General features: G+C 42.3%; 1 protein-coding gene across 2 annotated transcripts; it reads left to right on the top strand.

Annotated features, from left to right (window-relative positions):
* Positions 1-24,747: 24,747 nt before the first annotated feature.
* Positions 24,748-26,532, top strand: POP5 (POP5 ribonuclease P/MRP subunit). 2 transcript variants are annotated; one of them, XR_015807695.1, is made up of 5 exons: positions 24,748-25,048; positions 25,126-25,268; positions 25,342-25,577; positions 26,002-26,085; positions 26,264-26,320. XR_015807695.1 is itself a non-coding variant. In XM_014894438.2 (5 exons), the coding sequence occupies exons 1-5, from the start codon at positions 25,029-25,031 to the stop codon at positions 26,374-26,376; spliced, it is 510 nt and encodes a 169-aa protein (XP_014749924.2). In that variant the 5' UTR covers positions 24,966-25,028; the 3' UTR covers positions 26,377-26,532. The 2 variants fall into 2 exon arrangements, 1 of the variants encoding a protein (XP_014749924.2); XM_014894438.2 differs by having other exon boundaries at positions 24,966-25,048; positions 25,342-25,491; positions 26,264-26,532.
* Positions 26,533-26,692: the final 160 nt, after the last annotated feature.

Raw genomic sequence — 26,692 nt, 5'->3', positions numbered from 1 at the left:
CAATGGAACAAAAATAACAGTGCACAAGAGAAATGGATGAATGACAGGAAAAATACAGTTATAGAAAAGCCAGATGACTGAGAGATAAGGGGCAGAAGTGTGTAGGGAAAAAGGTGAAGCTCCCCATACATTATAATGTAAATATACAGGACTGGTCAGAGGGCCAGGCTGTGCCCACAAAGCTTGCAGTGGGAAAAACATCAGTGTGGAAGAGGGGAACTGTTTCCAAAGAGAAGCAACAAACCTTTTCACTGTGATGCTTTGTGAGGGCACAGATCTGGGCTTGCCCCTAGAGCTTCCTGTTGTTGGCACATGAGAGGCCAGTCAGGGAAAGAGACAACATTTCACACAGAGATGATGCCCCAACCCATCCTTAGCTTGTAAAAGCAAATAACATGAAAGAAGATGTAACAGAAATTCTGCTTTTCAATGGGATAGAAACCAGTGGGCTCCCTGACCTATCATGTATGGCCTAACTTTAGCCAGACTCCTATGAAGGGATCCAGCCTTCCCTACTCCAGGAATACAACAAAAGTAAATAATTTTCCTAGAATTACTCCTCACCCTACCTCCTTCCTACACACCCTTTTTGAGTCTCAGTCTCAGTTCACACAGCTAGGAATGCAATTAATTAAGCTGATATAGCTGGCTCAGCTTTGCAGTTGTAGAGCCCACGGCTGGCAAATGTCACCTCTTTCATATCAGACATCTCTATTGCCAAACTACAGTCAACTTCACAGTCATATCTCAGTAGAAAGCACTGCTGTGCAAGTGCAGGTGAGCCACAAGGCAGGCAGGAAACACTTTAAAGGAGAGGTCTGAGTACAGGCTCCAGAAAAAAAACCCTAAACCCCTGAAAATCACTGAAGCAAAACTGATGTGGTATTAAAAGTGGCAGTGGTCTCTCTCTCCATTTGACACAGTCTCAAGGCATAGAATGATAATGTGACAAATAATAAATAACAAAGAGATGCTCAATTGTCAGCTTGTCTTTGGTTTACACTGAGAGCAACAATTAACTTAGGAGGGAGAAAATTAAATCTCTTCAAAATTTTCCACTTTTCAGAAGCCCTAAGCAAAGCTCTTTGGTAAGAGCAAAGCTTTTCACCAACTCATGCAGATGTTTCACAAGCACAATAAACTACATATGTGATGGACTCATCTCTTTCTGAAATATGATCTGGACTACAGGATTATGGCTGCTTTACAGAGAGACAGGTGGACTCTTCAGCTGCATTTAAAAGGATCCCTGATTATCAGGTAAAAAGCCTGCCTTTTTTTTCCCCAACTAGGAACATTTAATCTTTGCCAGTTTAAAAAAAGAAAAAAGGTTATTTATCAACTGCCTAAAGAATTAGTTCAGGGAATGGAAAGAGAGCATCACTGAAGGGCAGATACTTGCAATTCGGGTTGGAAGTAGTTTAGGGACAAAGCTGAATAAATTGCTATTGCTTGCTCATTGCCTGGCAGCCTGATCTCAAGGCAGTCTCCTGGCAAAGAAGACCTCTTGTATTTATTTTGGGAGAGGGATATTTTCCAGTGGAAAGACTATTAAGGTGTATCAATATTATCATACATCAGTCCTCATATTTTATTCTGCCACTTTTGATGCACCTGGAAAATCAGAATAAAAGGTAGGCTCTGCTTTCACCCTTTGACTCTTTCAACACCAACAACTAAAATATGAGCTGAACAACTCACTATGTCACAGAACAACTCTGTTATACAATGTAAACTTAGTTATACAACAAACAGGCAAGAGTATGAAATAACTATAGTGAGTTGAAATTAATTTGGGATCAACTGGAGTGAATCACTCATTATCTCCAGGGCAGCTGTTCTCTCTCCATAGAGCTGCTCTCTTTCAAATGTTTTATTTAATGAACACTGATACTGGTACATAACCAGCACAGCTATAAGTAGAGTATAGCTCCAGGGAGAGATGGGGTTTGGCACATCTGGTTTATAACCAGAAAGAAAAGCTGTTTCAAAGGAAGCTGAGGTTCAAAATGTGGTCAGGTCTGTTAGCAGCCAGTAGGCCCTTTCAGATGACAAATAGCCCTAGGGTGCCAGTGGAGGAAGGACACCTTGTTTGAGCATCAGCTGGAACAGCTCCTGTGCACACACGCCCACCTCCCTGCTGAGCCAGCAGGCTCATGGAGGGACGGGGCAAGATGCTGCTACCAGTGTCACTGGCACAGGAAACCAGATAAAGGCACTGAGAATTCCTTATCTTTAAGGATCTAGTGTTTGGGGTTTTTTCAAGAATTAAATAGAAGACCTGATGTCCTGAACAAAATCACAAAATTACAGTTTAGATAGTACCCTGCCTAAATTACCTTTCAATTTCAGATAAAGTATTCTGTCAACTGTACAAATAAGTTTGTTGCAAAATGCTTCGTATTCCTCATTTCAGAGGGGTGCTACATTTTGATAGTGGATCTAACCATATCTCATTAATACAGTTATCAAGTTATATTGAATAATGAAGGGTTTTAGTAATTTCCAACAACTCCTTTAAACATCTAGAGAAGCATTTCTATTTCATAATTATTAAAGGATAAAATTAACTCATACAGAATAAGTAGTTTGATCTGTGCAGTGGCAAAAATCAGCTTTGCAGTTTTCAGGCAGTTAACATACACCAGTGTGTAAGCAGAGAACTGCTGTCAAAAGATGAGTTAATGACCACCCTGATTGATTTTGTTTGAATCACAAATGATAAATTCTGGTATTTTCCCCCAGTGAAGAGTTCCTACAGGGATTTCAGTTTTACTGCACTATGGCTTAGTTCCTTTCCATGTGAAGCACAGGCAGTAACATCTGCTTTCCAAAGGGGTTCTCAGGCTCTTGGATTTAAGATTCTCTGTTCAGATGCAAAGGAGAAAGTGTTGCAGGCTTCTAAAATCTTTCAACATAGCACGTACAGAAGCTGGAGGAAACAGAACTGCCTCTGGGTATAACTTATAAATGCAAACTGTGGACATGTGCTGTTATGGCCTTTGTCTTTTGAGGCTGGTTTTAAGGAGATGTTAATATTTGCTGTCTGAAGGCCAAGTTGACATATATTTTTTTAATCTGCTTATTAATAACATCAAACTGTTTTAAAACTCTATTTCCTGCATTAGTTTACTGGAAAGGCTCTGACTTTGGGCTATCTTTACACTTTGGGCTTTGTTCAATCTGAACAATACACGTCTGAGCTGAATCAATCCTCTGAAAAATATCTCCTTAAGTAAACATGAATGGTTCATATTCTAAATATGCCAGTTTTAGTGTGAAGGCTCACTCCTAGTCTTTACTAAAATATATAAACATTGGGACAAGCTGGTACTTGCCTAAAATAGCTGAAACAGTGTAAGAGGAAAGTGAATGATCATTTACAATGAGTTAAAACCTTAAAAACCATAATTCAAAAATCCATTATTGATTCACAAAAACATCTCTCTTTTATTACTTTTCAGTGACTTTCTGAGCTATTCACTGTCAGGAAACAAGTAGTTCCCAGTTTCCAGGTGCTCTTGTCTGTTTACCCAGTTGAAGAATACCTAAGGCATAGTAGGATCTTATCAACATTGGCACTTTATGAAATGTCTTAATTACCTCAATTTCCTACAGCTTCTTTCACTTTCCAGATGATTTAGAGCTGCAAACAAGGCTCCCAGAAGACTTTATAGAGACTCTGCTCACGACACCACTTAAATATGTACATGACAGCAAGTCATACTCTTTCTAATAATATCAAATATTTAAAAATATACATTATCTGAGCTTAGACAGTTGAAACGTATTGTTAATGGGTTTGTGCATTAAAGGCATGAGGACTGATGACAGACGAGGCAGATCAAACAGAAGTTTTTCCTGACATTCCAGCTCTGAAGAACTCAAATGTGGATAAGAATGTTATGTAAGACAGGCTTTTGGATATCACTGAAGTGCTTTACAATTAAGATTGAATATTAATAAAAGACTTAAACTGAAAACCTCCAGCTATTAGAAGGATTAGGACTTTGCAGTGGGCTAGGGGAATACATACAATGTCAAAGCCATTTTCTTGGCTGTGATCAAAGGCAGAAAAGGCTGTGGCAGAAACAACATCTTAGAAGAAGGGGAATAGAGCTGCAGTATCACATAACAATACTGATGATTAATAATAACAATAATAACAGCAGCAGCAACTACTTGTGCAGAAGAAAAAAGACAAAACTTAGGAGTGGAGCCTAGAGACTCTTGCTCAGCAATGTGCCCTCTGACAGAAGGCATCTGCACAGGAAGGGAAAAGCATCTGCTCATTTACACCTCTGTGGCTGTCCTGGGAAGAGCATGTGAGAACAGAACTCCCACTCGGTGCTTTTGTCACTCAGTGGCAATATCAGCTCCTCACACCAGAGCAGCGGCCAAGAGAAATGAACAGAGATGTTTACAGGGCTCAACGCTATATAAACAAACCGAGGTTTATTAGATTTATTTTCTGGAGATGGATAATATTTTCCAAAAATAATATCTCAAGGAAGTGCCCTAAAGGGTATTTATTTTGAGAGCCTGAGCCACTTCTCTTTGAATCTCATGGGAACAATTGCTCTGATAATTTCATTGTGTTCTACTGAAATATCAGGTTGTAATACACTGTAATCAGGCAAATAGTATTGGCTGCATTTTGAATATATTTCTTACTTACAAGGCTTCCTCCTCTTGGAAGAACCTGGAGACTGACCCCCCCCCACACCATGACTTCTACTGCAGGGACTGCCTGCATCATGTTCCCTCCCAAGGCATAGCCCTGGCCACTGTCACTGCAAATGGTTCAGTAGCCCAGGCTCAGGAGCAGGGACACAAAAGCCTTCACTGGGTTAAGTAGAGACAGCTGGAAATGCGTCACTAATAAGGAATAACTTTGAAAGCAGTTTGGGTGCAGAGGGATTAAGGAATGCCATATGGTATGAGGAATAAGAAGATGCCAAGCAGTGTAACTTCCTCGGAAAAGAAGAAGCTACCGAGGTGTCCAGAAGAGCTGAAAGTCTGGAAATACAGGAGGCAATTGGGAAAACATAAATTGCATGTGTATGTGCTATGAATCCATGTTTATTTAAAAGCCATGTATGCCAGTAAAAAGGAAGACAATCAGAATCTCTATTTTTCTTAATACTTAATTTTGATGCATTTGAAATGTTTAAGAGGTTCCAGTCAATTCTGGCAGTGAAAACTCCTTAGACATCCATATACACAATGAGATAGTGCACTTCACATAAAAATGAAATGTTAAGATTTATTTTCATTAGGCAAATATTAAAAAAAAAAGAAAGTGAAGCTGAAGAAAGGCATGTGCCTGGCTGATTATTACCTTTTCAAAGATTACTAAGGGGTGTCTCTCCCATGAATTTTTCAGAAAATTCAAATTAAGGTCTGCCCTCTTAGTAGGGAATTGATTCACCCTCAAAATTTTCAAAGCTGATAGAAGGTCAAAGAACCAGCTCCTGTCAGTCATCCAGCCCAGAACTAAGTGCAAGTCAGATCTAAACTCCATAAAAACACAAAATATACCATACAAGAGATCTGAGAGATGTAAGCTCAGAGATCAAATCACGGAGAGCCACACGTGGTCTATGATAACCGGCATGGACTGATAAAATATTTGGCATGCAGCAGAAGAAGAAGCCAGAGATGTTATGGATCAGCTGTTCACATTTTGCCAGCAGCAGGAGAACTTACACAACATGGACAGGACCTTTGCAGTGCCACCTCCAGTGAACTGTTCATAGGGGAAAGCTCAGTGTTACAGCAGGAATGAGTGTGCTTTAAAGGAAATAAAACATTTATTACATTGGACAATGGCACACAAGTACTATGCTAGATGCAGGCTTACATGCAATTAAAAATAAAACAGCAAATAAAGTAAGAGATATCCAGGTAAAATTCAGAGATGATGCTGATAAGCCTGTCACTATCAAAGGGTTATAGAGACTAGATATATGAGTAAATAGGAGACTGAAAAACATTTAAGGGGAGTGGCAAGAGTATTGTTTAGTGTGCCAGAGGCACAGCAAGCCCTAGACTTGAGCCAGTGGCAGCACAGGTAGGAAAGTTGGTACAACATGGAATGCAAAGAAAAGCTTGACACTGATTTTCCAGCTGAAAGACACCAGTCATATCTCTCAGACTTTGCAGTGATGGGAAGGTTTACTGGTCAGTCACTAACTAAGTAAAAACAGACAGAGAAAACCCAACATGCTGATTTCTCAGTGGTACTGACACTCTATTCTGTCACTGTGGATAACTTCCAGTCTCCATTATCTTCACTTCAACGGTGTGGTAGAAACCAGTATTAAAATAAGTTATCATTTATTGGCAAATCCTGTTGATAAAATCGTTGCAGTCAGATGCTAATATGTATTTAATATCAGATAATTTGATGTGAGACAAGTAAATCCAAATTACTCACAATGAATTCAAATTCTAATTGATCCTTAAGAAACTGTCAATTAGATTTATTAATTTTTGCAATCCAAAGATATGCAAAATGAGACTCGCCTGTACCATTGCTGTAACAATTAGCTGAAGCTTTCAGGCCAGTAGTATCTATTGGTTCATAAATTAATGTCCTCTTCTACCTAACAGACCTTGCATAATTTTATTAATGAAGTTCCAAAGTTCATTATCATTTCAATTTATTATCCCTGGCTTGAAATCTTGAGGATTATCGACAAAGTTGAAATAAAAATACAATTACAGGCAAGACTATATAACTAGATAAATAATTCTTGAAGTACTATTACTGTATTTACAACTAAAACTTCAACAATACCTTATGTACTATTCTGAGTATTTATAATGCAAAATAACAGTCTCTGATGCAACATATTAGAAAACTACACTAATAAAATAGGGCCTCTCACCTGCAGACAATGTATTTAACAAAATAAAAAATTAGAATTAGGACACTTATACTGAAAAAAACTGAGGTTAGAGGAACTGTGGGTTTGAAATACCATAAAAAGATAGTTAAAAAGGAACAAATTCACAAGTTACACCTTGTTGTCCCCAGATCCACCAGCTTTACAAACATGATACAACATGTATCATCATTTCTGATGATGAGTAACTCTAAACAAATACTCACAGGGGGCTGTGAACAGATGAGGTTGTCCTAGAAGATAGGCATATGCTGTAGAGAAACACAGAATACATTTCCAACTTCTGGAACAAGATTTTTGCCTTGACTGACAAAGTGACAGCTTGGGAGCAGTTATAAAAAGTTGAAACAACTAATCTAGATATGCTATCACCGAGTGGGCTTAGCACACCCTAACAACAGTAGTTTTAGACATTGGCATCATCAACTTTATGCCACACTCTAAATTCTTCAGAGAATAATGAAGGTATTTAGCTTTTATTAGTTATAAATCCTTATTAGAGCTGTGTATCATAGAGCAATTGTTCTGTAAATTTTGATGATGATGGTCTGGTTTGAATAGAAGGGTGAGATACTGAGCATTTAAATAGTTTAGCCTCCCAGACACAGGAACTCTGTGGAAGAAACCCAGCAGAAACACATGGTCGTTGAGCAGCTGAAATTCTGACCGATTACTGAATATTATGCAAGCAGAGCCCCTGCACAGCTCCCTGCAGTGATTTCTGCTGGCAAGAGAGCCTGGAAATTGTAATAAAAAGCAACACTTGTCCATTACAATGGCAGTAGGATGAATTGTACACATGTTCAAACAAGATGTCAATGCTAAACACTACTGATTACCCAGATAACGCTTCAGTCACTAACCCCATCCCTCAGCCTGTGGTGTTGTCTCACTCCCAGTGAGGGCTAGGGAGTCTGAGAGTTTCAGTGTGAGTATGAAAGGTCCAGTTATTCCCCCCAGTCCAGTGCTATTCCGGGAAGCACAGTATGGTCATATTATCTGAACCCCCACTTGCTGCAGAAACACTGATCTGGAACATTGCATCCTGTACCCCTTGGAACAGCAAATGTTTTACAGGTCCTCCTGTGACCCAAGAACCAGAAGGACAGCATGGGAGGAATCATCAGCAAGAAAGCCCTTAATGAAGAAATGAAATAGGTCTCCCTTGGAGTAGAGGCTTACTGGAGTGTAAAGAAAACAAGCCCCATCCCTCCTCCCCTGTGTGCACATACACACACCCCAGAGGCTTTTGCAAAGCCACAGGAACGGAAATAATTTTGTTTGAATCCATCAAGCATTAAAATCCGTTCGCTGAGGGATTGAAGTGAAAAATGAGCCGGAGACAGGAATTAGAAGCTCACCGCCTGGGCTGTCAAAAGGGATTTTCCCCAGATAGAAAACAAGCAATTGGAAATGCAGGGAAGTAAATCCTTTCAGACTCTGACATATATGCATACTCTTGGCTTCCCCTCCCAGCCCTCTTGGTTCTGGGTTCATGAAGTCAAACCTGGACACATCTCCTTGTTAAATTGGACATCCTTGGGATCCCCTTCCAGGGGTGTGCTCAAGAATGTTGCAAGCCTCAGGTGAAGTGGAGTGATGAGACACCCAGGGGAGCCAGCTGCACTTCCATACTCATATACTCATGGATGCCCAAAGTGCAAAAGAGAAGACAGGAAGGCTGCTAAAAGGATAAACCAATGGCTCTAAGAACCATTTTATCTACTGTGTAAAATTTACTGAAGGCAAGGAGCAAAGTTGACATTCTAGTCATAATCACTTATGAGTTATAAGCACCTTAGTTTACCCCTCAAAAAAAAAAAAAAAACAACCAAACCAAAAAACACTGCACTTCATGTCACTGAAATATGCTTTCTTCTTCTTAAGACTGGTACAAATATCTTTGCACCAGTTACATTTTGTTGATGTTTCGGGGGCTTATTTGCAATCGTAAAAGCCAAATGTCTCCTTTTCCCAAAATGAAACAGACGTTACAGAAAAGAATGTGGCAGCTAGGAAGAGTTTGGACCAGTGTGCAGAGACAACCTCCAGTCCAAGTCATGAGGTGCATGTCACAGTCACATATCTCTGCAGTCTTATAGCTGGACTTTGAGAAATAAATTATCATTGCAGCACTGTTTGGTTTATGCAAGGTAGACTTCCCCTTTTGCTGGCTGCCAAAGCCAAAGGCAAGAACTATTTATAGCAAAGTTTCTGTATGAAGATAATCAACACATCCCACTGTAAAAAGGCTACTATAGCATTGGGTCCATAGCACAGGGATGTAGGGCAGCCAAAAGAGAGACCACCAAGGAAACCCATATGGATCTACCAAATGGCCTTAACACAGAGTGTTTACACTGATCAAACTGTGCAACAGCTGCACGCTGCTGAGCCAATTGTCTACTAAATGAAGAACAGAGAGGAAGAAAAAAGAGGAAAGAAAGAGAAGATGAAGGGCCAGATATGCAGCATTTAAACTATAGGAAGAAGCAACAGACTGGAGACAAGGAGCCATCTAACCCCAGCCGAGTTCCAGACATGCATGCAAATTGGTTTAAGAATAGGACAGAGGTAGAACAAGAACAAAGTAAGCATTTATACAACAGGATCCCTGGTGCTTTGTGGCTTTGAATTCAAAAGCCAGTCAAGAGAACAGACAACTTGAAGAAGTTTAATTTGACATAAAATTTTCATGTGTGCTAATATGCTTCAAGATAAAGTCCACAGTTACCTAGATACAAAGACATGTGTTTGTAGTAAATATTTTCTTTAACACATGCTGTCCTCTACTGTTGTGTAAAATGCTTTCCTGTTGTACTGTGACTCTGATAATAACACTACCACTTAGGTGGTGTTTCATTGCTAGAGATCCCACTGTGCTTAACCCAGGAGGTATCATTATCTCTGTTTCACATGCGGAGTCATGGCAGCACCTAAAGATGAAATGAGTCCACAGCAAGATCAGGAAACCAACTGCAGTTTTATAGTCTAGCTTGTATAGAAAAGAAACTTCAGGAGGTTTAAATGGGATTTGCTGGCAGCATAAAGCCTATTTGAAGACACCCATGACAAGAGTTCATCTTAATGGTGAGCCAGGTATAAATGTGGATAAAGAAAAGATCGAGGTGATAATGCTATGGCCATGAGTCAAAAAGAATCAGCAAGTGTCAGCTTTGAAGATACAGTAGAAAGAGTTTGTGTTTTGTTCACATTGATGATATTCACAGTTGTCTCCTTGCTCTTTGAGAAGCTGGTGAATTATCACCAGAATCTTGCACCAGGACCACAGCACCCAGACAGCTGAGCAAAAGACTTGGAAGAGATGCTGGCTGAAGTCAGCTAGTGGCTGTATGGCTCCAGGGACAATATTGGGCTGAGGGTTGATCTGTACCTGAGAAGTTTTATGTGCCACCCCCATTCTTGTCCCCTTCCTGCTGAAGATGCTGCTGCACTGAACCTGAAAGGTCTGGTTATAAATAGCTTCTCCCTGCAGCTCCTCAATGAGCCACTGAGGCGGAATGAGTCATCTCTGCCAGCTCCGTGGCCCCCCCAAAATGACTGCGTCAGGTTGGGAGCGTGGCTGCCAAACACAGTGGTACACACTGTTCTCTCTCAAAGGGCAGCGGCCTTGGGGGACAGGGACACGAAACAATCCAGATCTACTCATTACTCATAAGCACCCAAAAGCCACATCCTTTGTGAATAATGTAACATCCATCAAGAGGGCTTAGAAACTTCAACCCCCTTTGTCCACACCATTATCCACATCACTCTGGTTTTCAAATGGAGCTTCTAACCATTGATTGGTTTGTTATGGAAATGATTGAGCAGATCTCTGAGAGTGAACCTCTCATTCTGTTTACAAAGAACTTTTTTCTGACCAAGACTTGGTGACAGTGTTCAGCAATTGGGCTCAGCAACAAGCAACTGAGCTGACAAACCCTCATCTCTAGGTGAGGTGTGCTACTAGGCGCGTCTCAGTATTTCCTATCATAAAATAACACGAGAATTTTAACAAGAAAAGTCAGATTTGCTAATTCCACTGTGAGAGAAATTAACCCAGGTGATAGACAGCTGTATCTCTTTTAGTTCTGTTGCAGGAAAACAGTGTGATTGGTGTAATTTCCTGACTTTACATAGGACAGCAGGTGCCCAGAGTAAAGAAATTCTAATGATTATTTGTTTGTTCATGTTGACTTTATTCAGAAACAGATGGAGCTCTCCTGAAACATGTCTTTTCTCAGACCTAAGACAATAAACATAGATGTTTCATGAATTTTAGGATAAACAACTCTGTAAGTAAGTAAAGCACAAGTCCTATCCAAGAAAATCACATTAATCTGCTGTGCTTAGCAGAGACTAAAGGGATTGAGCATGAATACTTAACAGTGGGGGATATAATTTAAACCAATACTGGGTTAAAAGGAAGGAAAAGAATATCAGGAAGGGAGGAAAATACAAAGTCAATGCTAAAGAAGAACACAAGCAGGGTCCTGAAGACAGTATTATCATTCTAAAAAAAAAAAAAAATACAAACCAGAAAGCAAGATTTGGAGCCAGAACATGAGGACATCTGCTACATTTCTTTCACATGGAGAGTTTAAGTCAATGTGATCAAATGATTCTAATATATTTTCCATAAACTAAGTTTAATGGCTGTATCCTGTTGCTCACTCAAGCATTGTGTGAGAAAGCAAGCTCTGGACAACAGCATATGCAATCAACATAATTGAACAGTTCAGTTAAAGTCAAACCTTTGCAAGCAGAATCTTGAAAAATAAAATTCACAAATTGCTGTTATTTGAACTGAAAACAAGTAAGGGTGATGAAAATCCACACAAACAGAATAAACAGAGCAATGTATCTCAGTTGTCTGTTTGCTAGCGTTCAGTGGTGTTGACAAGGGCAATATTCCCCAGCCCTGTGGCCCCTGCCAGTGGTCCCCAGCACTGCACTGTGTGGTGGCAGAAGGTGTGTCTGCTTTCAGGTCATGCTGTGATGCAAACAATGACAGAGCTTGGCAGACTTTTTGCTACCAGCTGAGGTGATACAGTGTTGTCTCAACAGAGGCAGAGGATGATGCAGCTTTACATGAGGTGCCTCTCCATTCTCCCCCCAGTTTATAATTCATCATCAAACCAACAAGGTACATACTGTTAAAAGTTAATGACTTTGTTCTGATAGAGTTTTAAAACAGACCTACTCCAGAATTTTATAGGTTCATCATGTGCAGCTTCATCATTTTTATATTGATGCCAGGAATATTTTATCTTTGCTGATTTTTTTTCCTAAACAGAAGTGATTTACTCCATAGAAGAATCTAAACCTTGAAAAGATCCCAGTCCTGCCTGCTACCACCTTCTTAGCACTTAAAAGTTATTTAGTGGTACCTGGCTCTCATAAAAGGACAATTCTCCTTTCTGCCACTACCTCTAACCTGTCTTTCCTTTCCTCATTACTACCTTTTCCCTGTCTCCTAACAAGGATACAGAGAATGATACCTGTTTTCTCTTGCAATGTTCCCATATCAATGAGCAATAACACAAGAATCTCACCTCCCTACTTTTCAGAAACTTAATGCTTTAGTCCTTTGCTATATTTGAATCCCAGAACAAGGTATTTTATCCATAGCTGTAGTCCTGTTAATTGCCACTTGGATGCAGAGATAGCAGCCAGTACAAGATACAGGACATATCTCAATACATAAAAGAGCAAATTCTTTGCTCATTTGCAAAGTACAATTCCAATTACTTCCAGAGATATGCCCCGTGTACCCAGAGGGAGCACCTGTCCTAACAATAGCTGGGAATGCCAATGGCAAAGGCTAGAGTGACAGTTCTATGGCTAAGAGAATGGTAATTCTGATACTTAAGAAGCACAATATATAGTTTTATTAATGAGCAAGAAAACAGTTAATAAAAAGAAAACTAGGAACACAGGAGGCAAGAGCCTTAGTAAGGGCCAAGATCCTGATAGAAGAGGGAAATGCTAATGAAATACAGTTTATTGCTTTTAATATTTGTAAAGGCTAACACATTCCCAAAATACCCTGTAAGACATGAAAAAAATCCCAACAGAACAATTCCACCAACACATATCCTAATTGCCCCAGGACTGTGAGCCATCCTCTTGTCACACACAGCAAACTTGGAAATTCAAGGTACTGAAACCAATGGGAATGAAACAGCTGCTGCTAGAGAAGGATGAGAATTTTGATAGAGCAGCTGAGCAATGTAGCTGCTACTGCCTGCAAGGGCTGCTACTTGCAACCACCAAACAAGAAATGTAGTTCCTTTGGTTGAACTGGCACTTGCAGGATCCTGTCTATATTCTTTCTTACCTGAGACCAGGTACCTCTCTGACCTCCAGATCTGTTTCATCCTCATCAATGTCATTCTTTGGCCACTCTGAACAAGGGGAATTCCAGCTGCTAAAGACAAAAAGTGAACAAGCAATTAGCTCAGATATATTGGTGGGTTCTCTGTCTTTTAGACTAGGATTATTCAAAGTATTGCACATATCTCCTAGAAAAGCAAGCCTTTCTAAGTCCTAGAGGCTTGTCTGCCAAACTCTGCAGAAAATTACACAAACTTTCCTTAAACATCCCATGGGAAGATGTTTTCTGTTATGTCTCAGCTTGTGCAGTTTCCTGCAAAGAGCATGGTGTACAAGGTGAACAGAGATAACTAGGAGGTTTCATAAGCAACCCTCCCTTGCTATAGATAAAACTTCGTGCTCATCAACTTCCAAATTGAACACTACACTTGAAAACTGACCAAGGAAATATTTAAACAGAAAACTTCAAGGAACAGGGGAAGCAGTTAAAAAATCCCTACTCAACCCACAGCAGGTTCAGGTAGAGTAATCCAGGACCCATAATTCGACTCTTAATTTCATTCCTGCAGTTTTTCACCATCATATTTTTTCTCCTTTATGATCCACGGAATCCACTTTGCTTTCCCTTCTGCCTATTCTACTGCATTGAGCAGAGATGCAGTAATTACGCAACAAGATTGCAAGGTGGAATGATTAAATTGTGTGTATGAACAGAAGAAAAATGCTCCTGATGGAACTAAAAAGTTAAGTACAGGTAAAAAGGTGCTGATGCCCAATGCATATCCAGTTGTTTAGCCATATTGTACAGGAAATACCACAGCTGAAGTGCACTGTCATCCAACTCAGCTACAACAGGACACAGCATTTATATTTGCTGTCACTGTTGTTCTAACAGAAAAATATATTCCTTTTAGCCTGTCTGGACATTTCAGTTTCCCTTGAGATGCAGTTTAAGAAAAATAAAAAGCAAAAGAAACTGATTATTCCACTGGGGATAGGAATATGGAGGAAGTCACCAAACGTGTAGGATAAGTATTCTCCTATTGCAAACTTGTATCAGTCAGTCACCATCATCTACTCCATGGGATAAAAATGCCTCAGACACTGTGCACTGAAACATCAGAATTGCCCATCTAATTAACAGTGCTTACTGCTGTTCAGCAGGATCAGCCATGAAGATTAAGGTGATTTCTTACTCTTTTGCCAATTGCCCTTTTCTTTTTCTTCTTCTTCTTTTTTTTTTTTTTTTAATTGAATGCTCACCTCCTCCCTATGTCCAGTGTTAAAACTCTGAAGAGATCTCAATGGAGTCATGAGATTCACAAAGGAACTGATTATGCTAGGGTTAGGAAATTAGATTGCTCTGCAGAATTTTCAGCAGATGCTCTCCAATACTGTTTTTATGTCCATCTTTCATTGATTTTGTTATACAATATCAAAAGGGCACTGTAGGCTCCCATATGAATCAGTGCCAATGCACTGAACAAAAAGTCACTGTCTCAAGAGAGAAGAGAAGGAATGGGTAAAGAGGAACAATGTAAGAAAGAGAAAGCAGCACAGGGAAGAAAAGAAAGACCAATAAATAGTTGGCAAAAAAAAATCTTTCTGCTCTGTGTACCTTCTCTTGTTTCTTTCCCACACCCGAGTCCCCCTTGTCCCCTCACTGGGTAGTGGGTTAATCTGGTCTGCAGTATGATGGCTTTAAACTGAAACCCAGTCTAAACCTGACTTCAATTTCTAAAGCTCTGGAAGGAAACAGGCAGGAGGTAAGAGCATCCCAGAGGAAGCAAGGCTTCTCTGGCAGAGCTGCTGCAGCAGCAAAGCTATTAATAAATGTTTGCAATCTTTTAATCGCTCTTCTAAATTGCCATGGTGTTCTTGCAAACCCCATAGTGTGTCAGTGCAGCTGCCTCCTCCCGCCTGCCTCCCCGTGTTCGTGCATGTGAGTGAGGGGGAACATCAGGAACATGCTCAGATCCAAGGGCTGCTGCAGCATTAGAGGGAAATGATTTTGACAAGTGCCTATTTAAATCTTCCCTATTCCAAAGGAAGTGGCCCTATTAGTTACATCTATGAACTGTATTTGCACCTGGTTTTCCTCCTTCAGCAAGTCCCACCTCCTCGATGAAGACGCTAAACTTTTTTTTATTAAAATATCACATCTGATTTGTAGGGCTTGGGACCTGCCACCCAAGGTGCCACATCTCGTGATGTGATAGCACTGCAGTGTCAATCAGCAAGTAATCACTCTGGCTTAAGCAAAGATATTCTTGGCCATGGAATATTTTTGTACACTTTATGAGACCCACTATGAAGCCAATAGTCACCAGGGTACAACACAAACACATATTGCTCTTCAGGCTTTTCTACAGGGTCAATTAATCAGAATATAAGTGGACTGGAGAGCTGTGATCCTATTTATGGTAAGAGATAACATTTCAGGATGAAAAGGATTAATACTTTTAAATAAATTGTCTATTTGCCTCTTCATGTTTCTAAAGTGTATCCATTATTGTCCAAACTAGGATATAGCAGACAAAGCCACCTTCTAACGTCATGGTGGAGATCAGCTTAATCCTTTCTCTGTTCCCTCCCCCAGCTCAAACTCCCATCTTCATCCTAATTATAATAGCATTTGAAATTATCATGGTTTAAAAAAAGATGCCAGCTTATATAATATTCTTATTGCTTATTAATGATTTCAGAAGGGAGAGCAAGTTGCCTTGCATTCTGGGAATTATGCAAACCAAGGCTGAGCCATACCTTGTTGGACTCCACCAGTTTCTTATTTGGAAGCCTGATGCATGAGGATTACCATGTAATAACAGATGTTAAGGCTTTTAGTGAATGACAGGCCTGCTGCACATACTTGAACGAGAAGACATGACAGGCGTCACATTTCACAGTGATTAGCCTTGGGCACTTTTCAAAGGCAGAAGACTCGAGGCAAAGTGACTTGAACCGTCCTGCGAGTGTGATAATCCCCAGGTCGGCACAGCCTGAGGAGTTTGATTGCTGTTTGGCATGGGAGCTTATGAATAATGCTACAGAGAACAGCAGACTGCATCAGTGACACGGTTACTCAGCACTGACAGCCACAAAGACAGTCTGCTTGCATATGAAGCTCTTAAGTCCATTACTTAATCTAAAGTTACTTATACTCTGTCCTCAAAACATCACCTCCTCTATAAAGCTGTAATGTGTGAAAGGCACTAAAGAACTGAACTCAAGATTTAGTACCTGTCCTTCAATTTCCTGGTTTTGTCACTGTGGTAGCTTTCTATTGGAGAATATGGGTGGAGTAGGAGGGAACATTAACGGGAGCAGGAGCTCTGTATCCATGTTATAAATTGCTGCAATTTTATTTAAAAACGAGCTTCAATATAAGATGACACCATCCGTCTCTGATACTAAGAGACTATTAAAAGACTAATGAAGTTGTTGCCCCCACACTTACAGAGAAAGACCTGCACCTTGCAAGTCCCCAAAATAAAAGAGCTTAGTATGTATAATTTAAGTACATTAATTAAATAAAATCATTCTAAAATGAGTTTGTTACTGTCTGTGATCTGACTCATAGGTGCTGATCTTACAGTTCTGGGTAACATTATAATAATAGAGAAACAACAGAGTATATATTCTTTTTCAAGCAATAGGTTTATCAATGTAGCTATATACACAAAAATGTTGAGAGCTGAAGTTTAACGTGTATTTTAGAAGAATCTAGTAAATACTCAAAATCATCATTTAATGCTTTTTCAGAATTCTACATCTTATGAAAGAAGAACTTAATATTTATCGACTGAATAGCTGTCCCTCTGTGTGCCACAAGCATAACTAAGAAAATTTTTGCCAAGTGGTTGGGGTGAGGACAGGGAAGTAGAAGAGATAGAACAAGTTAAAAGAACCAGTCCATCTTCTGGAGACAAACTGTCACATCTAGAAAATTTTCCGTGCCAGCGTGTTGAGAAATAAAAGGGGATGTCCTGCAGACAGTGCTGGACATTAAATTGCAATGCTGTGAGTGTCGTGCTATTGCATCAGCAGGGTCCCTCCCTGGCTCTTACCCTGATAATGGTGTCCCTTCAGTGCCTGCTCTGGTACTGACAATGAAAAGCCACACTGCAAAACCACTGCCTTCTACAGGATGAAAATCTTGCTACATCAACACATCCTACACAGAGGAAAAAACCCCACACTTAACTGGTTCCAGCTGTGTTTCTTGACCTGTAAGCAGGTTCTGGTTTTAAGCTACACACAGTCCACAACAATTCCTGATGTGTCTCACATTCTGTCTCTACACCATCTTGTGCCTTGCTGGAAGAGTGGTACTTGGCACTGACATGTGGGCAGCCCAGGGCACTGACACACAATAAGCATATGCTGAAATGTGGGGAAAAGTGAGCTCCCTTAGGAAAGATGGAAAATGAAACCAGATGCCACTAATACTGAGAGAGAGAAGAAACCAGATCTGATCCTTTAGATGACTGGATGGGAGCTGCTCATGTTCAGAGACAGTAGGACCAAATTCAGCTCTAATTAAGTCACTAATGTTACAAGGGAATAAACATGATCTTTTAAGCATCACAGGTATGACACAGGAACACAGAAGGTCACAGAGAAACAACTCCTTGAGTTCCAGCATGAACACTATGGAATTTTACTGAGGAGGCCTGAGGGATGTGCCCTGGGTCAATTCCCCCCAATCATCTCACTGTGGCAGACGCTATCAAGCACAGCAAAAAGATCCTTATGTGCATCACCAGGAGCTTTAGCTTGGAACCAACCAGCAGCAGGCAGAAAGCATCTCAAGTGTAGCTCAAACCCCTGTGCCCTCAAGGCAACTGGTGGCAACAGCTTTGAAAATCCAGCAAGATATTTTTTGTTTCTTTTGGTCTTCACAGTGCACATAGCTAAAAAAGTGACAAATATTGACACTCTGACTCAGGTACAAGCACATCTTTAGAAGAAAAATTGAACAAAATAAAAATAAAAAGCCCTAGCAAGCTTCCCAAAATAGGCCAGATGCTCCCAGTGCTTTTTGTCTTCTCTGATCTGTAACAGCCATTGCCTCTGGAAATCTGTTTGCATTTACTGGTCTTTGTGAGCACCCCCAGTCAGCACGGCAGAAACAAAGTCACTCTTGATTCTCCCCACCCAAATCACACCACACGCTACACCCTACTCTGCTTTTGAGGGGCTTTCACTTGCTGTGCCGGGCTGTGGGACACTGCAGCTAAAATTGGATCTAGGCAAGACAGACGGGTGGAGAGGTCTCTGTCAGAGTGGGTCAGGCAAAGAGCTGAGACCCGCGTGCCCCAGCAAGGCAGTGACTGACACGCTCCTTGCACCAAGCTGACACCAGAACAGGCTGAGACCCTGCAGCTGCCAAGGGGGGCTCTGGCTGTGCCCCACCAAGCAGCTCCAGCACAGCCCCCCTTCTCCCCTGCACGCGCTGCTACTGCCCGGCCAGAGCCAGGCAGCAGGCACGCATTATATAAGGCTGCTCCAGGATGCCTGTCCTCTCGCCTCAGCACTGAGTGATGGATGGACTGGAAAATGTTTTTCATTGCCTCCCTCATCAGGAGACGAGTGCTCTGATCCTACGCTGCTCCTAGGCTGCTGGAGTTAAACACAAAGCCACGTAAAGAAAGGATTATTCAATATGCAGCAACATAAGCAGATACATCTTACTGTAAAATAGGGCCTTGGCTTAATCTGCTCATGGGAATTCAGGGGAAAGGAGAAGCAGAGAGCAAAGATCTGCAAGACAGCAGCAGCACCAGACACATTATTTTTGTTTCAGAATGGCCCCTACACCAACTTATATGCAAAGAAGGTTACTCAGGGTAGGCTATGTCTATGCCATACATTTTTCTGTTATCTCGTTTATTATATTACCTAAGTGCATAATAATTCAATAATTTATTTGTAGCACTCCTTGAAGTAGATAAATGTCATTATCCTCATTTTGCCAATGTGAAACTCAGGCCTGGAGAGCTTAAAGGCCAGATTTTTATGCAAAGGAAGCTGCCCAGCTCCTGCTGTAATTAAAGGAAGTTATGTACCTACGTATTTTGACAACAGAAATCAGTGACACTGTTAAGAAATTCAGGTTGCAGGCAAACCTATCCACTAATTTTATATAATTGAAAGTGCTCTCTCTGCTCTTGTAAAAATTCTAATTTTTCTTTTTCAGCTAAATTAAAATAACTCAACACAGTCTTCACGCTGTCAGACACTTCTGCTGTCTGTGCTTACCTACAAAAGACATACTGGTTATGAAACAGTCATGGGTGGTTTTTTATTTTTTTCATAAGCTTCCTCCCCAGATAGGCAATCTTTCGCTTTGTTGTGCTTGTTCGTTGTTTTCTAATACTTTCCCTTTGGTGGTTATTCCACAGATTTCTGGAAATTTACTGAGGAAAAGTCTTACAGCATCCTCAAAAACAACCACTCCTTCAAATTGTACGTCCTGTTTCAGTGCATTCAGCACAGAACAAAACACCAGCCCTTTCTCTCAGGCTGCTCTGAGATCTGCTATGTCCATGTCTGAAAATCCTGGTCTCGGGTGCAGGCTGCAAAGTGACTAAGACTCGCTGAGACCATTCTTAAGTTTATGGCAGCCTTTGCCATAACATTATGGAATGTTGTAAGACTCCCTATAGGCAGTAATAAGTTAAAATCCTGCTAATGCTACTGGATTCTTTGTGAAGGAGCAATTTTTCAATTACACATAATTAATAGTAATTACCCTTTATCTTCAGAGACCAGAACAAAGAATAATTAATCCATCTTAACATCCCCGTTAAGGAGGTATTAAACATGGGGGTTTTGCACAGCAGATTGCATAGTAAATTACGTGGTTACAGTTGAGTCTGTGTTCCCTAATACAGAAAGGAAAGAGAAAGGAGTCCTGAACTATCTGAACTAATATTCTAGTTCTCACCTTAATTTAATTAAGTAGTTTGGAAGCAGCTGTTAGCTTCTTGCAGCAGCTTGCTGCAAATGAAGTGTGCTGCCTGCAGATCTCTCATACACAGCAGCAGTTTTACCATATTGATAAATAGTAACATTCAAGTGGACAGTTTACTAATTTTTAACATATATCTATGAATAAGGTATTTGCAATTATCCTCATTGCAGAGCTGGAGAAAATGAAACCCAGAATTCTAAGTGCAGCTTCTCACTTTACACATCACTTTTTTGTACTGCTCTTCTCTCACACTGGTTTTTGCTGCATAGGGAAACTCCTGATTGTGTTCATGCTAGACAGCACATGCCAAACTCACAGACACTTAATGCACTTTATCAGATCTTAATATGTGGCTTCAATCTTCCAGTATCACTTCCAATTTCCAATTTAATGGAAGCTCACCTTATAAAGACATGGGATGTCTCTCAGAATACATCTTGTTCTTGACTATTAAAAAAATCAAAGAAATGTGAATTTACTATTTTGAACTTAAGCAAGTAGTCCAAGATCGCACTGCCAGCACCGAAAGAGCTTTCAACAGAATTTGCTTCAAACACATGGTTTTGCAAGAGAATTACTCCACAAGGCAGGATGACAGCAAAGATGAGGGCAGTGCTGCAGGCAGCACACAGGGCAGCTCATGTGGCAGCTCTGACAGACCAGCAGTCTCTGACCCATGACAGCTTGGGTGTACAGAAAGCTTATGATTAATGATTACATGTTAGGGTGATATAAAAAATGGGATAGCTTTTAGTCTTATGTGTATTGATCTGAGGGAACCTGAACTAAAAAGAGAGGAGTAGAGAGACAGAAAATGAGGGAGAGTACAAAGGAAGAGACCAAAGGGAGAAGGAGAATGTCCCAAATGTTAAATGAAAGCATCTGCATGAAAAGCTCCAGGCCAGCATGCTCAGAGAATGCACTCTTCTGTCTCAGTGACCTTGTGAAGATAAACTGAACAAAAAGCTTCAGGCAACATCAGACAGGATTTAAGAAACAGTTTTAATTTTAGCCAGATTGTTTTGTATTTTCAGCTCTGAGGTTATCTGGGGATTCAATGTGCAAACAAAATTAATTGTCTCCCTCAACTCTGCTATCACACCTGATGGCAAATTCAGTTCTGTGCTTTCAGGGAGAAGCAGAAATCTTTATTTTGGCTACACATGGAAGATATAATAAGATATAATTGTGGTATCACAAGGACGGAGTACCAAGGCATCCTAATTTTACTCTGGAATGCAATTGCTTGGCTATTTCATGTACAAGCAACATAGCAGACCTACACTCCAACACAGTTTGTGCTGATATGCCAGTTCTTTCTACTCGCTTTATGTCCTTGCTCTCATCCCCAGACAGCTGTTTACCATGAAGAACCTGTTTACTCCCCCTCTACCTTAGTTTCCTCATCAATAAAATGGAAGCATTCTACCTGAAGAGTGCAAGGATTCACTAAAATGTGTGTGTGTGAGCGTTATTGAATACACTTACTGGTAATTTTAATTACTTGTAATTACAAATTAGCAAAGACATACAAACTCTAGGAGCTGGCTGCACACAAGAAAACTTGCATTCATCACAATCTATTGCAGATTATTAGCACAATTAATTCCATACAAAACAAATGCAATCTGACATGGAACCTGGAGATACAGATGATATGTAGATCTGAAGTGAGGGTCTAGACCTTTAAGTAGTAAAATGTCAAATAAAGAACTAAAATTGTAATAAAACCTACCCAGACTGATTGGTACTAGCTCCTCTGCAGGCACAGATAACAAACCATATATAATAAACAGCAGTTGAGAAAATGAGACCTCAGTAATCCTCCTGCACCTCCCTAGTACCACCATTTCATTGGACAATCACTGATGAACATTTACACTGGTGAAAAATCTATCGAAGGTTCTCGAACTTCTTTACAAATAGTCTCTAATGTGTACAGACAGTACATGCTATTTCCCCCATCCTTGCATGCTCTGTTCTCCATAACCTCTATCTGATAAGACATCCCAAAGCCAAATTGTCTTTCCCAGTCTGCAGGAGAGACATCCATCCTCTCTCTTGGCAGGTCTCTTGACCCATTCTTCCATTTAAATAGCGTTTTCTTATTTTTTTCTCTCTCAGAGCTTTTCTTAGGATACAGTTCTTTCCCACCTTGAGTGTATAACTCACCATCACTTGCAATAGTTTCTTGAATCCCTGACACTGGAATCAAAACAGCAGAGCTGGCAGAGGATGAGAGTGAGGAGGTGGGAAAACAAATGTGAAGATGTTGTAACCTTTTAGCCCTGTGCTGTCAGCTCAGCACACCAGGATGCCTGACTGGGCTCACACACCTTGTACTAAGACAGACAGTGACTGTGCAGGGAGCTGTGGTAACTCAGGTCTGCTCTGTGCATCCTCCAAACCAGCAATAGGGAACTAAGGCAATACCCTCCATGAAATGAAGCAGCACGGGGCTATGTCACAACACTGCTCTCTGCACCGTGTCTCTCCTGATCAGCCTTCTGGACCGAAAACAGAGGCCTGTGCTGTGCACAGGGCCCAGCCTGTAGCATGCACAGTGCACATGTCCTATTGGATTACAGGGCAGAGTGCACTCACATGCTCTGCTTGTCAGAGCCCAGCGTCCCTCTGCGAGAAGGAAATAAAGGAGGGGATGGATAAAAGCAACCTGAGCAGCACAGGGCAACCCGAGCCCTGTCAGAAGGCAGGATGGGGGATGCCACCACAAACACAGGGGCAGCAGGGAAATGTACCTGGCAGGCACACTGTAAGCCTAAACTGGAATCTCACTCCACAAAGAAAATCAATGGGAATCTTCATGGACTTTAATATTGTTCAAAAATGTGAGACTAGCTTATCACCTAGGAGCTCATTGTATTGACAAGTGGAACAGATGACAGTTAGATCCCCATTTGGATGCTAAAACACAGAGCAATATGGCAAAGATCAATGCAATGCAGTCCTCTTATCGAGAAAATGTTTCTATCTGCATTAGCTTCAAAACTGCCCCCAGTCCCTCTGATCGTGGCCCAAGAGAAAAGGTCTCTTAGAAGTCCATACTGGTCTTTGTGCTTTTTTCTCCACAGGCAACTCATATTTTGCAGTTCTTAGAAAAAAGCATGACTTGAAAACGTGATCACAGGTGAAGGAGAGGAGTTAATAGCGAAAGGGAGAGAGCAGCAGAACAGGCGTCTGTTTCAGAGGGCAGAAGTTTATCACCCAGGACAGGATTTCCACTGGGTTTATCATTGTTTTCTGTGTCTAGAATGAAGGTCATTAAAGATGTTTCCACTCTGAATTAGCAATGAGTTCCCACTTAATCTACAGTGTCTCAGCACTCGTATGTGACTTGGCTCCAAGAACCACGGTGAAACTCTCCTATCTCACATTCAGATATCTACCTCACATCTTTTCCCTTATTCTCCCCACTCCTCTCTCCTCAGTTTATTCTCCTAATAGATCCTTTTAAAAAGCCCTCCCTGCCTCCTTGACCGTGTCACACATCACAGTTTGGGACACCACTACAGAAATTATTATAGGAAGTAACTCTGTTCCACAATTTCCTCAGCTGTTGTCATTAATTAGCACATATCCCCAAACCCCCGATACCTGGAGCCTGAGGGGCTACAAATACTGGAGCAGTTTTCTGAGGCAGCAAAGGCAGAGCTCTTAGGAGCACCGGGGAGGCTCTAGAAGCTCTGCTGAAGCCTTTGAGGGCCAGGTACTCTCCCTCCTCCACCGGACCTCCGACAGCTCCCATCGCACGGAGACGTGCCGTTTAGCTCATTTAGACTTTTTAGGCACAAGACAAGGCTGGCTTGGCCAGGGCGGGTGGGTGCAAGGCAGCGAAAGGGACTAAAGGCGAAGCATCCGACCCTGGGCAGAGCCCGCGCTCCCGCCGCCCCCTCAGCCGCCCCCTCACGCCGGCCCGCGCGCCGCGCGCGCCCCCTGGCGGAGGGCGGGAGCAGGCGGTGGGGGCGGCGCGCGGGACCCGGAGGGGAGCGGGCGGCAAGAGGGACAATGGGAACCGGCGTGTGCCGGGAATGGTGCGGGCAGCGGGACCAGGGAGCCATCGTCCCCCGGGACTCGGCACTGCTGAGGCCGCGCCTCAAGTGTTGTGTCCAGTTCTGGGCCCCCCAGTTCAGGAAGGATACTGAGGAGTAATATACCCCAGCCAGAACGTCCCAGGATATCCTCCGCGAACAGTGCTTGGCTCCAGAGGAGGGAGAGGGTCTGGAGCGTATGTCATTGTGAGGAACGGCTGAGGGAGTTTGGGGTGTTTAGCCTGGAGGAGGTTCAGGAGGGACCACATGGCTCTCTACAAGTACCTGAAAGGGAGCTGGATTCAGGTGGGGATCGGGCTTTTCTCCCAGGCAACAAGCGACAGGACAAGAGAAACAGTGTTAAGCTGCGCCAAGGGAAGTTTAGGTCGGTCGTCAGGAGGAATTTCTTCACGGAAAGGGTGATCAGACACTGGAATGGGCTACCCAGGTGATGGAGTCATCGTCCTTGGAGGTGTTTAAAGAAAGACTGGACATAGTCTGGCTAATATGGTGGTGACTGCTCATGGGATGGGCACGATGACCTCGGTTCTTTTCCGACCCAAGTCATTCAGACTCCGTGACCCGCCGGCGGCTCGCGGCAGCACCGCGCACGCGCGGCACATGGAGGGAGGCGGGGCCTCGCTGTTCTTCCTCTGTCCCCGCCCCCGCAAGCCGGCCATTGGCTACAGCTGCAGAGGCTCCTTGCCCATTGGCCGGGCGCGCCGTCCGTCCGTGCCGCGCGCCGCCGCCGCCATGGTGCGCTTCAAGAACAGGTGAGGCGGGCGGGAGGCGCCGCTGCGGTGTCCGGGCCGGTCTCATCCCGCGCCGCTCACACCGCGCTGTCCCGCAGGTACGTGCTCTGCGAGGTGGTCTCGGAGGACCCGCGGTGCCGGCAGTGCATCGAGGACCGCGCGCTGGGCCTGGCCGTCAGAGACGCCATCGCACGGGTGCACGGGGACTACGGCCTGGCGTGCTGCTCCATCTCCTTCACAGGTGCGGGCGAGACGGGCGGCCCGGGGCTGCGGGGTCCCTGCGGGTCCGCTCAGCTGTGTGTGTGTCCCCGCAGTGAAATACCTGAACGCTTACACCGGGACGGTGCTGCTGCGGTGCCGCAAGGACTCGTACCGGCTGCTGTGCTCCGCGCTGCCCTTCGTGCGCTCCCTGGAGAGCCGCGCCCAGCGCTACCCCTGCTTCCTCAACACCCTGCACGTCGGAGGTCAGGACCCCCCGCGCCTGGGGGGAGGACGGAGCTTTACCTGCCACGACCCCGTGGTGCTGCTCTGTGTGCGACAGACATTCCACGTGTGTTATTAACAGTAACTGCTTTCAGCAGATCTAAATAAGAAACAGGCATCAGCAGTTCTTTTTTGAAACCCTCGTTAATTTTGCTTGAAAGCTTAATTACATTTATCACAAAACCAGAGCAGCAGATACAATGTTACATTATTTTTAAATGTGTTTTCAAAAGTATAGTATCTTCTGTATTGTGAAAATTAACCCCCAGGGGAACTAGCAGGCACTGCATGTTAGAAGTTATTACTCCACCACTTGACCTCAGCAGTGCGGAAATTAAGTACAGCCCCTTCGTATCATTTGCATTAACAACCGTGTTTTTCACTTGCAACCACATTTGTCACTTGATACAATGCTCTTTGGGAAATATGCAAGCAGCTCTAAAACATTTGTTTGTGTAGATTGTTACATGATGTTCTTGTGACTTCCACAGGTACCATAAGAACATGTCAGAAATTTCTGATTCAGTATAACAGAACACAGCTGCTAAGGTTGTTGCAAAACTGTACAAATGAAGGTGAGTTTCTCCAGCCACTTTTCTAAAATGTAGCCTCAGTTCCTGGGGTTTTTGTAGGATATACTGAGCTACTTCTGAATTCTTGGCCTGAGAAATGTTGCTGTCTTTAGCTGTGGAGGATAGCCCAGGGTATATGAAGAGATCATGTAATAACCCTCTGTTGCTTTCTTTATTGCAGAGGAGAGACAAAGTGTACAGAAGTCCTTGTTGAGCTGTTCCCTGACAGAAGAGCAGTCTCAAAGTGGAGATGAGGAGGAGGAGGATGATGATGATGGCATAGAGACAGACTGAACGTCACTCACTTGTTACTGTTCACCTCCATTCTGTATTTGTTTAATCAAGATGGGACTGGTTATCTTCCGTGTTAAGCAGTGTTTACATTTAGACTTCATTCCCAATTCCAAATGTTTGTAAATTTAAAAAAAATTAAAATATTATTTCACTTAAGTAGGCTTCTTGCCTATTTCACTCCAGGAGTCAAAACCACTTGCACTCCTAAGGAGTGTAGAAGCTCAATGTGTTCTTCATGCTGAGGTAGAAGGGAGCTTTAGGCAGTTGGCACAGACAAGGAATGTAGTTATTCTCTTCCATCGTACAAAAAGCATTA

The sequence above is a fragment of the Sturnus vulgaris genome, chromosome 19, assembly GCF_052056855.1.
Source record: "Sturnus vulgaris isolate bStuVul1 chromosome 19, bStuVul1.hap1, whole genome shotgun sequence".
Taxonomy (NCBI): Eukaryota; Metazoa; Chordata; class Aves; order Passeriformes; family Sturnidae; genus Sturnus; species Sturnus vulgaris.
This window is presented reverse-complemented; position numbering and strand designations above follow the sequence as displayed.